Genomic DNA, 13,282 nt, shown 5'->3' with positions numbered 1-13,282 from the left:
GTTAACAGTCTAGCAATAATACCACTAGGCCATCGCCTACCCTCCAGTCTGCAACCAGTCATGTCCTTCCAACAGCATTCATAAACTGTAGCTGATTGAACAGAACTTGATTGTTCAGATGAAGTGCATCAGCTACAACTCGGGCAAAAATCTGAAGCGCGCTTTCCCTCTGAAGAACTGAGTGCAACTCTGATTAATCTTCTGAACTTTAAGGAGTCACAATTACAAATATTATTTTCACATTAAAGACATAAGCATCATTGAACTTTGCAGTTTAGAGAAAACACACTTCACAATAAGTAAAAACTTAGAGACTTTGATTTTGAAAAAAAGAGAACTTGATTACAATTAAACAGTTGAAGACAACTCAGTACAAAAGAAAAAACTGGCATTTATATCATACTTCTCACAGCCCCAAATATTTCAAAACACTTTATAAATAATTAGGTATAGATGCTGTTGATGATGTCCAGTTGGCCTTATTGACAACTTGATAAATTGGGCCCAATTCAATCACCATGCAAGTTTGGTGCTGAAAGAGGGCATATCAAGGCCATTCTGCAGGATAATGCTGACTCTACTCAGATCATGTCACGTTGTATATCGCACAAATTCATGGAAGGCCTCAAGCTGTCATTCTTGGTCCTGAAAAGAGGCCATCACCTTAAAGTATCCTAGAATGAGAACAGCAACAAGTGAAGCTAGCTTTATCATACTGCTATTACTCAACAGCAATGCAAGTGATGTTCATCACCATCAGGAAGGTGCCATGAAGATAAAAAGATAAACAGCCTACCACACAAGTGACTGATGTGGTATATGAATTTCAGTGCTGATGTGATGTCAGGTATGTAGGCCATGTGATCAAAAGACTGATGGATCATTTCAAACAGTACACTCCTTTGCCCGATTACAACAAGCAAGACACTGACCATACCCAACCAGCCAGCGCTCGCAAAACCTGGAACTTGATTCTGCAATTGAATGCCATTTGGTGGATAATTCCGAGTGTGCAAAGAACTACAATGACACATAAATGTAGGATTGTTGGACTTGCAGTGTAGCACAGTGAAGTGAAATGAAGCTACACGTATACATAGGAAATAGGCACACATAGCACCTGTTTAACTCAAAAGACAACTGACAGCCTTTTTTTGTTTTCCCCTTTATTGGTATTCCTGCAAATTATTTTGGTAAGTGCAAGACAAAAAGCTGAAAAAAAAAATCAGACGTACAGTGTTGCAAGGGTATGCCAAGCACCATTTTGCCTCCAAGTTAAAACAGAGACATGTTCTGTGGGCTTAACTATTAGGAAAACAGTGAACATGTAGAGATTTCCTTACAGTACGTTTAGATTTGCCTCACACAGATAATTTCAACCTGGTGACAAAGATAGCTCTAAAATCAACACAGGAGACACATCCAGATTTGATAAGTTACATGTAGTTTTACCCTAATACACTAACTGCAGTGACAGGAGAGAATCTGTAGCTTTCTTCTACTTTTAAATATAGCCATGGTGAAAAATAATTTAGCAGCATTATATCAGTTAATAGCTGCCAGTAAGATGCACAGGTACAAAAGTAGTGGCATCCATAGATTAAACAAAGGAGAAAACTTATGGCAGAGGATGCTCAATGAGGAAAAAAAATGAGAAACCCAATTTGGCTACAAAAGGAGATAGCAAAAATTGCAGATGCAGTATCCCGACCCAAAACGTCAAATTTCCTGCTCCTCTGATGCTGGCTGACCTGCTGCGTTCCTCCAGTTCCACACTGTACTGACTCCAAATAGGTCTAAATGTAATATTGTATTGGTGGTATGATACTGGAAGCTTTTGAACAGGAATGCAATATTGCAACTTATGCACATAAATAAATAAGTTAGTCCATATCAATAAAAGGTCCAATGGAATTAAGGTTTTCAACAAAATGATATTCAGACTCCACCTGATAGACAGCAATCAGTACTGGGCAACAAGTTTTAATAAACATCCCAGAGTAGGACGATACAATGCAGATTCACGAGAGTAATTCAAGAACATAAAGAATTAAATGATATGGATGGATATCATAAAGTTAGTTCGCATCTCCTGAGTTTAGAAGTCTGATGGGTGATCTGATGGATAGTCAATATGGCATTTAGTATGATATAGAGAAACTATTTCCTATTGTAAGGGAATCCAGAAACAGAAGTATTATCTTAAGATTAGAGCTAAGCTGAACAGAAGTGAAGTTACAGGCACTTCAAATGCAGTGGATATTTAGAACTCTTCCCACTATCTTACCTGCACGTCAACCCATCCACAAGGAGGATGTGGATTCTGGGTCTGAACTAAAATGTTCAATGGACACCGATTGGTTTAAGTTTTGCAAGGGGATTAAGGGATATACGGCAGTCAAGCACAGACCAACTAAAATGGAATCGAATAACAGAAGAGACCTAGAAATGATCATTACTGGCAGTCCCTCACAGACAAGGATGACTCACTTCCACACTGAGTCCATAGGTGGTTGTACAGACCGATGCAGTTTCCACAGGCTGAGACATTTGGAGCACAAGGTGGTCACGGGAAGGGATGGGCTGGACGTTGGTATGGCAACGCGCTTATGCTGTTTTTGCCTGGCTTCTGCGTTTTCTTGATGGCGAGTCTCAAGGTGCTCAACATCCTCCTGGATGCTTCTCCTCCACTTTGGATGGTCTTGGGCCAGTGATTCTCATGTGTCTGTGGGAAAGCACACATCACTGAAGCACTTCTTGTCCACGTGGGGCTTGCCTGCCATTTCAGAGTTAGGAGTAGAGCACCTACTTGGGGAGTCTCTTGATGGTCACGTGGATGGGCCCAGTCCATTGCAGCTGATCAAAGATGGTCGATGCCTCGATGCTGGGGATGTTGGCCTGGTTGAGGACGTGAGCACTGGTACATCTTTCTTTCCAGCAGATTCACAGGATTTTGCATAGGCAGTGTTGGTGGTACTGCTCCAGTGTCTTCAGGTGTCTGCTATAGACAGTCAGACCATATAGGAGACTGGTAACCAGCACAGCTCTGTAAACCATGAGCTTGGTGCGAGATCTGATGATGTTGTCCTCGAACACACCAGGCAGCCGAAGGCTGCTCTAGCATACTGGAAGTGATGCTGGATCTTGACATCAATAACTGCTTTGGCCAACAGGGCAATCCTGAGGTATTGGAAGTAGTCAACATTCTCTAAGGCCTCCCCATAGACCTTGATGATCGCTCCATAATACCAAACCAGCATTCTCATTCCAACATTTACACAAGGAAGACCACTCAGTTTGAGACAGGTTAGACAAGGGAAGATTATGTAAATAGTCTGGCAGTAATTAAAGAGTATATGTGCTCAGACACTCAGCCTAATAAATGAAGGTGGACTTTTTGAGAGGTCAAGTCAACTCAGTTTGGCAGAGAGCTGTGAAACTGAAGAAACGAGAAAGGACTTGAAACCAGAAATCTGGAAATTCCACAAAGGGTACGGTCTTGAGAAACACAGGTTGGATGATATTTTCATTGAAAATCTCAGTTCTTTAATGCATAGTTTAGCCTTACAGTCTGCCATGATTTTTGCTAACACCCTACATTTTTTGGTGGAATGAGAAATCTGAAGTAGAACACAAAAGAGAGTACTGTATAGCTTGCATAATGAACATCACTCTTTAAGATCTGGTTTGCACAGATCCATCGTGTTTTTTTTTCCCCATTTATTTACAATATATGAGTATCACTGGCCAAGTCAGCATTTATTACCCATCCTCAAACGCCCTAGATAAGTTAGCGGCAAGTTGTCTTACTGAACCACTCAGACTATGTGCCGCAAGTACACACACATTGCTGTTAGGGGAGGAGCAATTTCAATTTTCAATGGAGCAAAGAAAGATCTGTCCGCACACTGATCTCTGAAGGATGTCTCTTCCAAAACTTACTGCATTAAAATGATCAAAATCAAAAGCTGAAAATAGCCACTCAATGAAAGGTTTATTGTAGGTGTAGAATACAAAAAGTTTCTTTTGTAGGAAGGCAGAACAGTGTGGAAACAAATTAAAAACTGAAAGAACCACAGAATCTGTAAATCAAGAACCAAAACAGAAGTTGCTGCAAAAGCTCAGCAGGTCTGGCAGCATCTGCGAAGAAAAAAAATCAATGTTTCAGGTCCGGTGACCCTTCCTCAAACCCGAAACGTTAACTTCTGATTTTTTTTCTTCACAGATGCTGCCAGACCTGCTGAGCTTTACCAGCAACTTCTGTTTTTGTTCATGGAAACAAATTATATTGCTGTAACTTCACAGATTGGCAACTCTCCATATATGCATTTCTATTAGGTTTCATCATTGCTGGTCTTAAACACATGACATGGACATTCAAGATCAAAAGTCTCTTGAAATGTTATCTTTGATTCAAACAAGAATATTTATGCTTTGTTTGTCTAACGTTTAAATGTCACCACTTAGGTAACTTGCAGTGTTATGCTCAGTGGTGAATGGCAGCGTTGGGAGGTATATCATTTCAGATTCCCAAAGACCTCTTCTCCAGGGGCAATAATGGTTCTTAGTGAAATTAGCTGCGAGGAAGCATTATTCTATGTTTTGGATGATATTGAGTGATGGTAATGGATTATCTGTCACTGTGCTATACTCAACAGACCCACAGATTCAACTGCTACTTAACATTTGAGAAATTTATTTTGGGGAAAGAAAATGTTGGCATTCATGGTTGATAGATCGAATGATGTCAGTACAGCAGCTGGTGTTGTGGGAATATCATTATGTTGGCTTCTTACATCAAAATAGCTACTGTCCTCTCAGGTACAAATTTACAACAGAAGTCAAAGAAAAATGTCTCTTAGGTCATCACTTACTCTTCTGCAACATGATGGTTTCTGAAAATAGTTTTAAGAACCCCAGTCTCTTCCTTTATTACTTTTCTGGTAGGTTTAAAGCATATCTGGTACATTATATGTAACAGAGTTACAGCACCATCATTATAGCAGACACCTGCACAATTCCTTGCAACAATCAGACTATATATGAAGGTCCAGGTTCAATTTGACTCAGCTAATCATAGTGCCATCCTGTTCCCATAGTGTACAGGTCTGAACATGACATAGATGGCAGGGGCTTTTCAGCCGTGGGCAGAATGAAGATTGCAAAGCATCACCATTCTGCAGACAACCCAAAATTCTTCCACAATCTTACAAACAAGAAGGTTGTGACCATATCTCTGCAAGAGCAGAGAACAAAGATTTTCTACTTCAACATTATTGCTACCTGGTCCAGGAAAGGCACATACCTGAAAAGCAATTCCAAAAGCTGTCTAAAATTTACAGTTAAAACCAATATACTGTTCAAGTAACTGTTGCTTACCTCTTCCCCGGACCCAAGGAGAAAGAACATCCATCCTCCTGATGAGCACTAACTTTGGGAGGGGCATATTCTGTGGCATATTGTATATGCAGTATAGTAGAAGAGAAGTAAACTGTTTGTCTTTTAGGTGTGGCGACCACTACATACCTAAGTGACATACCCTATTTTTGCCTCTCCTCCTGTGAATCTAGTGTTGGAATGAAACATGGGTGTATTTGATCAGTATGTTACTAAACAGTTTACTTTTGGACACTTTATTAGATCTGTCTGCATAAACAGAAACTAACTAGCAGTCTGCCTTCTACACAAGTCAGGTAGAGGAATGATGCAAGGCTTCAGTCATCAATCGTGGCTTTCTTTGGTGAAAAGAACTATTAGTGAGGCAAAACCAAAATTTGCAAATGCTGGAAATTTGAAATAAAAATCAGAAAATGCTGGCAATACCCAACACATAGGCAGTATCTGCAGAGACAGAAACAAAGGTTTAGTTCAATCATTAACCCAAAATGTGAACTGTGTTTTTCTCTCTCTACAGATGCTGTTTGACTTAAGCATTGCCAACGTTTGGTTTTATTTCATGTTAGATAATGGCTGTGTTTTCATCACATGGAAGTGAAAAGTTACAATAACTAAGAACTATTTTAAAGAGTCAAATGATGCAAATCCTTCAAGGTTTCACAGCAGTATTGTGCGTTACAATCACATCCAACTGAAAATAGTGTCACATATTTTAATGATTCTCTTTAAACAAAAAACTCTATATATACTCTTCATGCCATCAGGACATTGCAATGTGCTTCACTGCAATTTAAAAACTTCTGTAAAAAGGGCCAATAACTAGATTAAATGACCGATTACTGTTTTTGTGTTGAGGGATTACTATTAATTTGAATACTGACCAAGTGAAACAAGGATTCAGCTTACACAGAACTGTAGGCGACCAATCTAAATGAATATCTTAAATAAAATGCTTAATACACCAAACAATGAGAAACTGACAGAAAATGCAGCAAAGTAAAATTATTTACTTCAAAATTTTCCTTGCTTTCATATGCAAACATTAGGATAGATCACTTCCTGGGCCTTTCTGTAATCATAACCTTTAACATGAAATACAAGCTAAAGCTCTAAGTTGAAGTATATTGTAGTCAATCAAATAGACATTATTTATAACCAAATTTAGGTTTATAAATGGTTCACTGGGACAACAATTTAGGTTATTGAACTGAAGAGTTTCATAAAATGATGCACTAAATTCCATTAAAATGAACATGGCACAACAATAGCTGAGGCTTCAGCAAGTTTAAACAGTGTCTGAACCGGTTGATCGAATATCACATAGCAATTCAAAACATTCACTTAGGAATAGAATCAGCTCATTTCATCCCAGGGACAGCCATGTATTAAAGCTGAATATGGATGGGCAATGTGAATGAACACAGATTTCAGCCTCATTGTTGCTTCTATTTTTCCAGCTCAGGTAAGATCATTCTCCATCAGCTGAGTGCCATTTGTCCACCTGAATGCCCATTATTTTATGTTTGAAGGGAAATCAATGACTGGATGGATGTTTTCTTTTGATAGACTACACAACAAACTCAAACCAACTACTAAACTATACTAGGGGTGGCACACTTTGGAAATTTCAACAATTAACGATCTGTTTAGAATGACAATATTGATTCAATGAAGTGAACGGTAAAGGTAAACTGTGCTGTACCAATGATGACTGCAGAGGATGAAAATTTAGAATTCAGAGTAGCAGCAGGAACCCCAGGAGACAAGACTAATCAATATCAGCCACAATATTGATAGTTTTCAAAAATGCACATTTTGAATACAAGGTGCCACCCCATTCACAAGATAGAGCTTTATAATCTTACCCTACCTGGCAATCTGACACTGAGTTAGTGATCCTAGTGGCGCTTCCAGACCCCCCACTTTCTTCTTTCTAATGAGAGAATATGAAACTAGTTTCCACCTTGTCATGCTTTATGTGACAACACCACTATTCGCAAATTCTATGTATCTATTATACAAATTATTAAATGGTTAAGACTAAAACACCTATACATGTTTAAAACATCACAATTTGTATACCCAATCTATAAGTATTTAAATCACTGCCTCATAAAAATCTAGCCCTTTTTAAAAAAAAGAAAAGGAACTTCACAAGATGCCTTTTACAATGCAAATACCCACCCAACGATGGATTTCCAGAGGTGAAATAAGGAAGGTGGCTAATGGACAAGCACCATTCTGAGATTTATTTTGGGGTGGGTTTGGGGACACAGAAATGACCAGGTAGGGAGGGAGGCTGCAAAAAACAAAGAAGCTTCAAACAAAAAAGAATTAAAGATACATATTTTGGATTTACAGGAACAAGCTCCCTAGTTAAAATACAGATAGGTGGTTTTTAAAATTGATCTTCATAAATTAAAGCTTAATGTGTTTAAGAGTGGTTTTCACCAGCAGACTGGGGTCATCAAACAGAGTTTGCTTCTTTCAGAGCTTGGCTATGTTAATTTATATTAATCTAAATGTGAACTCCGCTGCTGCAGTGTGTTAAATAATAACAGTTCAGTATGGAAACTGACACACAAACCGACTAATAAATTATTCATATAGGACATACCAAGTAGAGTAGCCAGGTTGATCAACTTTAGATTAGAGATTTCTGAGTACAAATCAAATTCTTCAACATTATGTTCCTGCAAGTGACTATTTTACACTTCTGCAAGTGACAGTGCACAGAGCAGACATAAGTGCCTAGTTACAAATATCTCAGTTTAGGATGAGGTGTAAAGTGCACTGCAATCACCATTGGCCTAACATCTCACATACACCAACATCTTCAATCTCCAAATCTGAATCCCAGCAGATAGAGTGAGAAATGTTGAATTTGTGACAATCATGAGAAAATCTCTAAACTCCTGACCCCTCAGTTTTGTGGGAACATCTTTATTACACAAACTGTATCAGGTCAAAGCAGCAACGGCAAACCACCACCTTCTCAAGCCAACCAGGATAGGTCATAATTGCGGGTCTTGTCACCTTTAGAAAAAAACACTTAAAGATCATGCACGATGTGCTGTAAAAGTGGAACTAAAAACAAATCAACCCTCTTCCCTCCCCCACCAGCCCCAGGTACAGACTGAGAACACTGGAAAACAAAAGGAAATCCCAGATTTTAAAGGGGAAGTGTGTAACCAAATAAGGAAGCCAATTACAAAATGTTCCATTTTACACTATGTTTTCTAGTGAAGCACCCACTTAATTAGATAGCCTGAATAGGTTTCACTTAGGTTTTTAACTTAATCACGGTGTAAATTTAACATCTCGCACATAATTCTAACTTTTCAAATCAAATGTCCAATAAGAGGTAGTTTAAATAATATGCAATCCATGTATAGCCATAACCTTAAGTTCTCTCACGATAGTAACAGGGAGAGTGACCAAATCAGAATTTTGAGACTTAAGCACTCAATTAGATTCTGAGTTGAGGGCTGCTGTAGCTATTAACAAGGAGCCAAGAAAATTACAGGAAATCACCAGAAAAAAATTCCCAATTTTGGAAGCTGCTGCAGGGAATAGCTTTTCAAAAGCACAAAGTGAAAAGCACAAACATATAGTCCCACCATTCGAAGTAATCCAGTTATTGCACAATATATGCAACTTAAATAGTTAAACTGTTGAAAGAATCAGGCTTCTTGACAAACGCTCAAATGTATTACCAAGACATATGGATTGAGTGTTTGGTAATTTGGAACCTTGGTGCAGCACAATGGCTCAGTGGTTAGCACTGCTGCCTCGCAGTGTCAGGGACCCAGGTTCAATTCCAACCTCAAGCGACTGTGTGGAGTTTGCATGTTCTCCCCATGTCTGCGTGGGTTACTTCCAGGTGCTCCAGTTTCCTCCCACAGTTCAAAGGTGTGCAGATTAGATGGACTGGCCATGTTAAATTGCCCATAGTGTCCAGGGCTGCGTTGGTTAGGTGGTTAGCCATGGAAAATGCAGGGTTACAGGGATACAGATGGTAGGTGAGTCTGTGTAGGATGCTCTTTGGACAGTCAGCGTGGACCAGCTGGACTGAATGGCCTGTTTCCACAGTCGGGATTCTATATGGCTTAGCAGTAACACCTTACACAAACCTCACATAAAAAGACTTCAACTTAATCAAAAAGTAGTTTCTGGTGACCACAATAATCAAGAGATTCTCCGTTATACTTCTATCAATTCTATCAAGTATTTACCAAGGCAGCCTGTAACATCTTTTCAGGGTCTGTAGAGTGACACAAACTTCTCAAAACAGTTCACTCACTGGTGTCTGCCAAACAGAAATTGGTGCAAGCTAAGCTTTGCTGTTTTGGACAAGCGTTAGAATCAATTGCCAAGCTCAAGCTTGTGAAAAACTGGGACTTTCTCAAACTAAGGACAACTCAACTCTGTTATTGAAAATATTCCTGCAACTCAGGCCCTTTTTATAATGAATATATCACTTGGCACAGCCCTGTACAGTTGGGATTATTGACCAGTATGATTACTATACCACCTCTAAAAATGCCACATGATCTCCCCATGCATAAACAAAAGGTCTTTGATGCACCAAATAATTTCAATGAGTGCCATGATTCACCAGAGCGCACAATCAGAACAAAACCTTCAACAGAAGCTAGTTCTTTAGTTTTTGCCAATATAAAAAGAACTCCATTCCAATTCTTCACACAGCATCTGTACCAGAACTTTAAGTTCAAAAGTGGCATAAATTGTATTTCTACTTTTGCTGAGCTATTGCCGACAAGCAAAACGAAAACATTACTAAACTTCTGTGGGATTGGTCTGATCAATGAAGTATCCAAAACAGTAGTGATCAGTAGCTCACTTCTCATTTGCTACAGTGAGCAACAATTGAGTTACACGTCTTGGGTCACCCCAAATGGTCAAGGACACTGAAGCATTGAGCAAGGAGCAAGATGACTTATTCTACAGGTGACTCACTACCCAACTGATCCATTGAGCTCAAGTGTTGTTCAGGAATTTTCCCAGGGCTTTTATACACTTAAGATGTTCCAATCTCAGGAATTCGAGTGATTATTTCTGTCCTAAAAAAAGAGATTTCACGGAGCCCAACTGGCACAAATGAAAAATCTTATTACTTATGAGACAAAGTTTGCGGTTGACTAAACTCTGGCTACTTCTGAAACTCGCACAGTGGGCTCTTTAGTCTGTCAGACTCACCGAGTTAGGATAATTCAGGTAGCAGATCGCACAAACCATATCTTGTGAGGATGATCGTGTGTTCATCTGACGTGTTCGAGACTTTTTATAAGGGTTTACTACATGACATTCTGCAAAAAGTTTCTCCAAGTTTCCATCAAAGTATCTGTAAGAAGCAATGCAGCTATTACAAAAATGAATCAAAAGAATTTGTTCAGTTTTCATATACTTCATGTTGAAATATTTTTTTAAATCACAGATGTGTTAATGTACAGAAGCATATCCAGGGAAACTCCTGTGCTTGTATGCACTTAATGAGTAATGCTTTCCATTATAATTTCCTCTGTCCATTTTTAGAATAGGAACTGCTTGTGAAAATCTGTCGCACTGCAATCACACACACGTTGGTGGAGGCATCACAACTTCACCACTAGAAGGAGATGGAATCATCAAGCTTACATTAACAATTCCCATTATAAACATGGAGTACAGGAATTTATAATGAAAACATATAAAAATATAAAGTATAAGCTGTATGATTTGGTAAAACAGTACTACATGACTTCCATTTACCCTGTTCCAATTATCCCGTTCCTTAATTCTACTTAACATGATGGCTAAAACTGAACATAAGCCTGCAGAACTCCAAAGAAGATTATAAAAGCAGTCAATGTAATTTCCTATTTTTTTCTAACATTTGCTTTTTAACAACGCAAATCTGGCAAAGACAAATTTCTACTTGTTCTATGCATGTTGGGATTATCCATGGTCATGTTCATCATTAGCAGCGATTTCATAGAGGTGGAAGGGGAGAACACACCTCGGAACCTATGACCTTGAAATGGATAGCAATTTAGAAAATGAAGAGAATTTAGAAGACTCTTACACTAGCATAACTGAGACTGCAGAAAGGTAGTGGCAAGAAAATTAATTTCAAAAGTTTAATTGAGATAAAGAGACAATGATTTAGTTAAGGCCATTCTGAATAATTCCTCCAAATTGTATATAATAAATATTTTTGACATCCGTAATTCCCATTCCCAATATACTAATTTCAATTTCAAATGCAATTGATCTAATTTTCTTACAGAAAAAATGAAGTCAATAAACTATGGGCAATTTCGATGATTTATCCTTCTTCACCTAGGGCTTTGCACAATTCAAATGTGTATCTGGGAAGGTACAGAAATGCACGATACATGGCTAGACAAAGTTGCCCATTACAACCAATGACTCAGGAAACGCAAAGTTCCCATTATAATGATCCACAGATTTCAAGGGTAGTGTCTCTGCACTTGCATTCAGGACTATTGAAGAATAGGACAGAAAACTGTTGATAAGTCTTGATTTCTGAGACTTGAATAGTCCTATGATCCAAGTGATACTCTCAGTTATCTGAGGGTTATCAAATGAATCCAATAACATACAATACTGTCTTACAACTTGTCCCGAAAATTATCAGGGCTCTCCCCGTGTTTCCCATTTCCAAGAATGAGTAAAAAGATATGTAAAAATAATGTTCTGGGAAGATAGCTAATAAAATAATTTCCAAAAGGGCAGCGGTGGTGGTGGTGGTCCAAATTTTGCATAACAGACATCATAAATAATGAAACTCTTCCTGATCTTCTATGTCCATATAAACACAATGGAGAGTTTATCAGTGCACTGCAGACTGCCTCTTGAATGGATGTAGCTTACGTGCAGGTAAACAGGCAGCACCACCAACCCACAATCAAAAGCAGCAATTTTGAAAAACAGAATAAAATCATAATTTAAGATTACTCATTGTGGCAGAATTAAACTATTCTTTCCAGGCAAATTTCATGTAAATAACGAGGATTAAGAAAAAAACCAATAGATATGGCTCATGATCCCATATCATTATAATTCCACAGAATAAAAGAGATTATTAACATCTTTCGCACAGTAGGAAAATTGAATGGGCACCACTGAGGCAAATGGAACCATGATGGTTCAGGTCTATCAACCGAGACACCTCCATCTGCTACTGCATAATCTCATTACAAAGTTTGACAGTTGTAGCAAAGCCAAAGCTGCGCACCTAATAGCTGCCACCCACTGCTGGTGCAAATAGAAGGGTCACATCATAGTTGTGCTCATTTTGCAGAAGCTCTGTGGTTGTTTTTGCATGGTTTCCAGTTTACCAAGTCCAAAAGTCATCTTGCCACCAATGTGGGATGGACAACCATTGAGTATGCAACCAAAGACCTCAATGGTATTCTGGTGACGTCCAGTACGTATTTAGAACATTGAACATAGAACTGTACAGCACAAAAACGGGCCCTTCGACCCACAATGTTGTGCCGAACATGATGCCAAATTAAACTAATCCCTTCTGTCTGCCCTTAGCCCATATCCCTCCATTCCTTGCATATGCATGTGCTTATGTAAAAGTCTTTTAAATGCCCTTATTGTACCTGCCTCCACTACCATCCCGTGGCAGCGTGTTCCACACTCCTACCACTTTGGGTAAAAAAAAAAATTTGCCCTCACATCTCCTTCGAACTTCCCCCCCCCCCTCACTTTAAATGCATGCCCCCTAGTATTAGACATTTTAACTCTGTGAAAAAGATACTGAATGTCAACTCTATGCATTTCATAATTTTATAGACTTCTATCAAATCTCCCCTCAGCCTCTACCAGTCCAGAGAAAACAACCCAAGTT

At 38.8% G+C, this 13,282-nt stretch overlaps 1 protein-coding gene across 1 annotated transcript in view; it reads right to left on the bottom strand.

The window, feature by feature from the left end:
• Window positions 1-303: 303 nt before the first annotated feature.
• LOC125487108 (E3 ubiquitin-protein ligase ARIH1-like) overlaps window positions 304-13,282 on the bottom strand; it is a 29,164-nt gene continuing 16,185 nt past the window's right edge. The window contains exons 3-4 of the mRNA XM_048617191.1: window positions 10,618-10,762; window positions 304-674 (exon numbers count right to left, since the gene is read on the bottom strand). Of these exons, the coding sequence (XP_048473148.1) occupies window positions 660-674; window positions 10,618-10,762 (160 nt within the window). The 3' untranslated portion in view covers window positions 304-659. The remainder of the gene's footprint in view (window positions 675-10,617; window positions 10,763-13,282) is intronic.

Source organism: Rhincodon typus, chromosome 36, assembly GCF_021869965.1.
Source record: "Rhincodon typus isolate 14 chromosome 36, sRhiTyp1.1, whole genome shotgun sequence".
In the NCBI taxonomy this organism is placed as follows: Eukaryota; Metazoa; Chordata; class Chondrichthyes; order Orectolobiformes; family Rhincodontidae; genus Rhincodon; species Rhincodon typus.
This window is presented reverse-complemented; position numbering and strand designations above follow the sequence as displayed.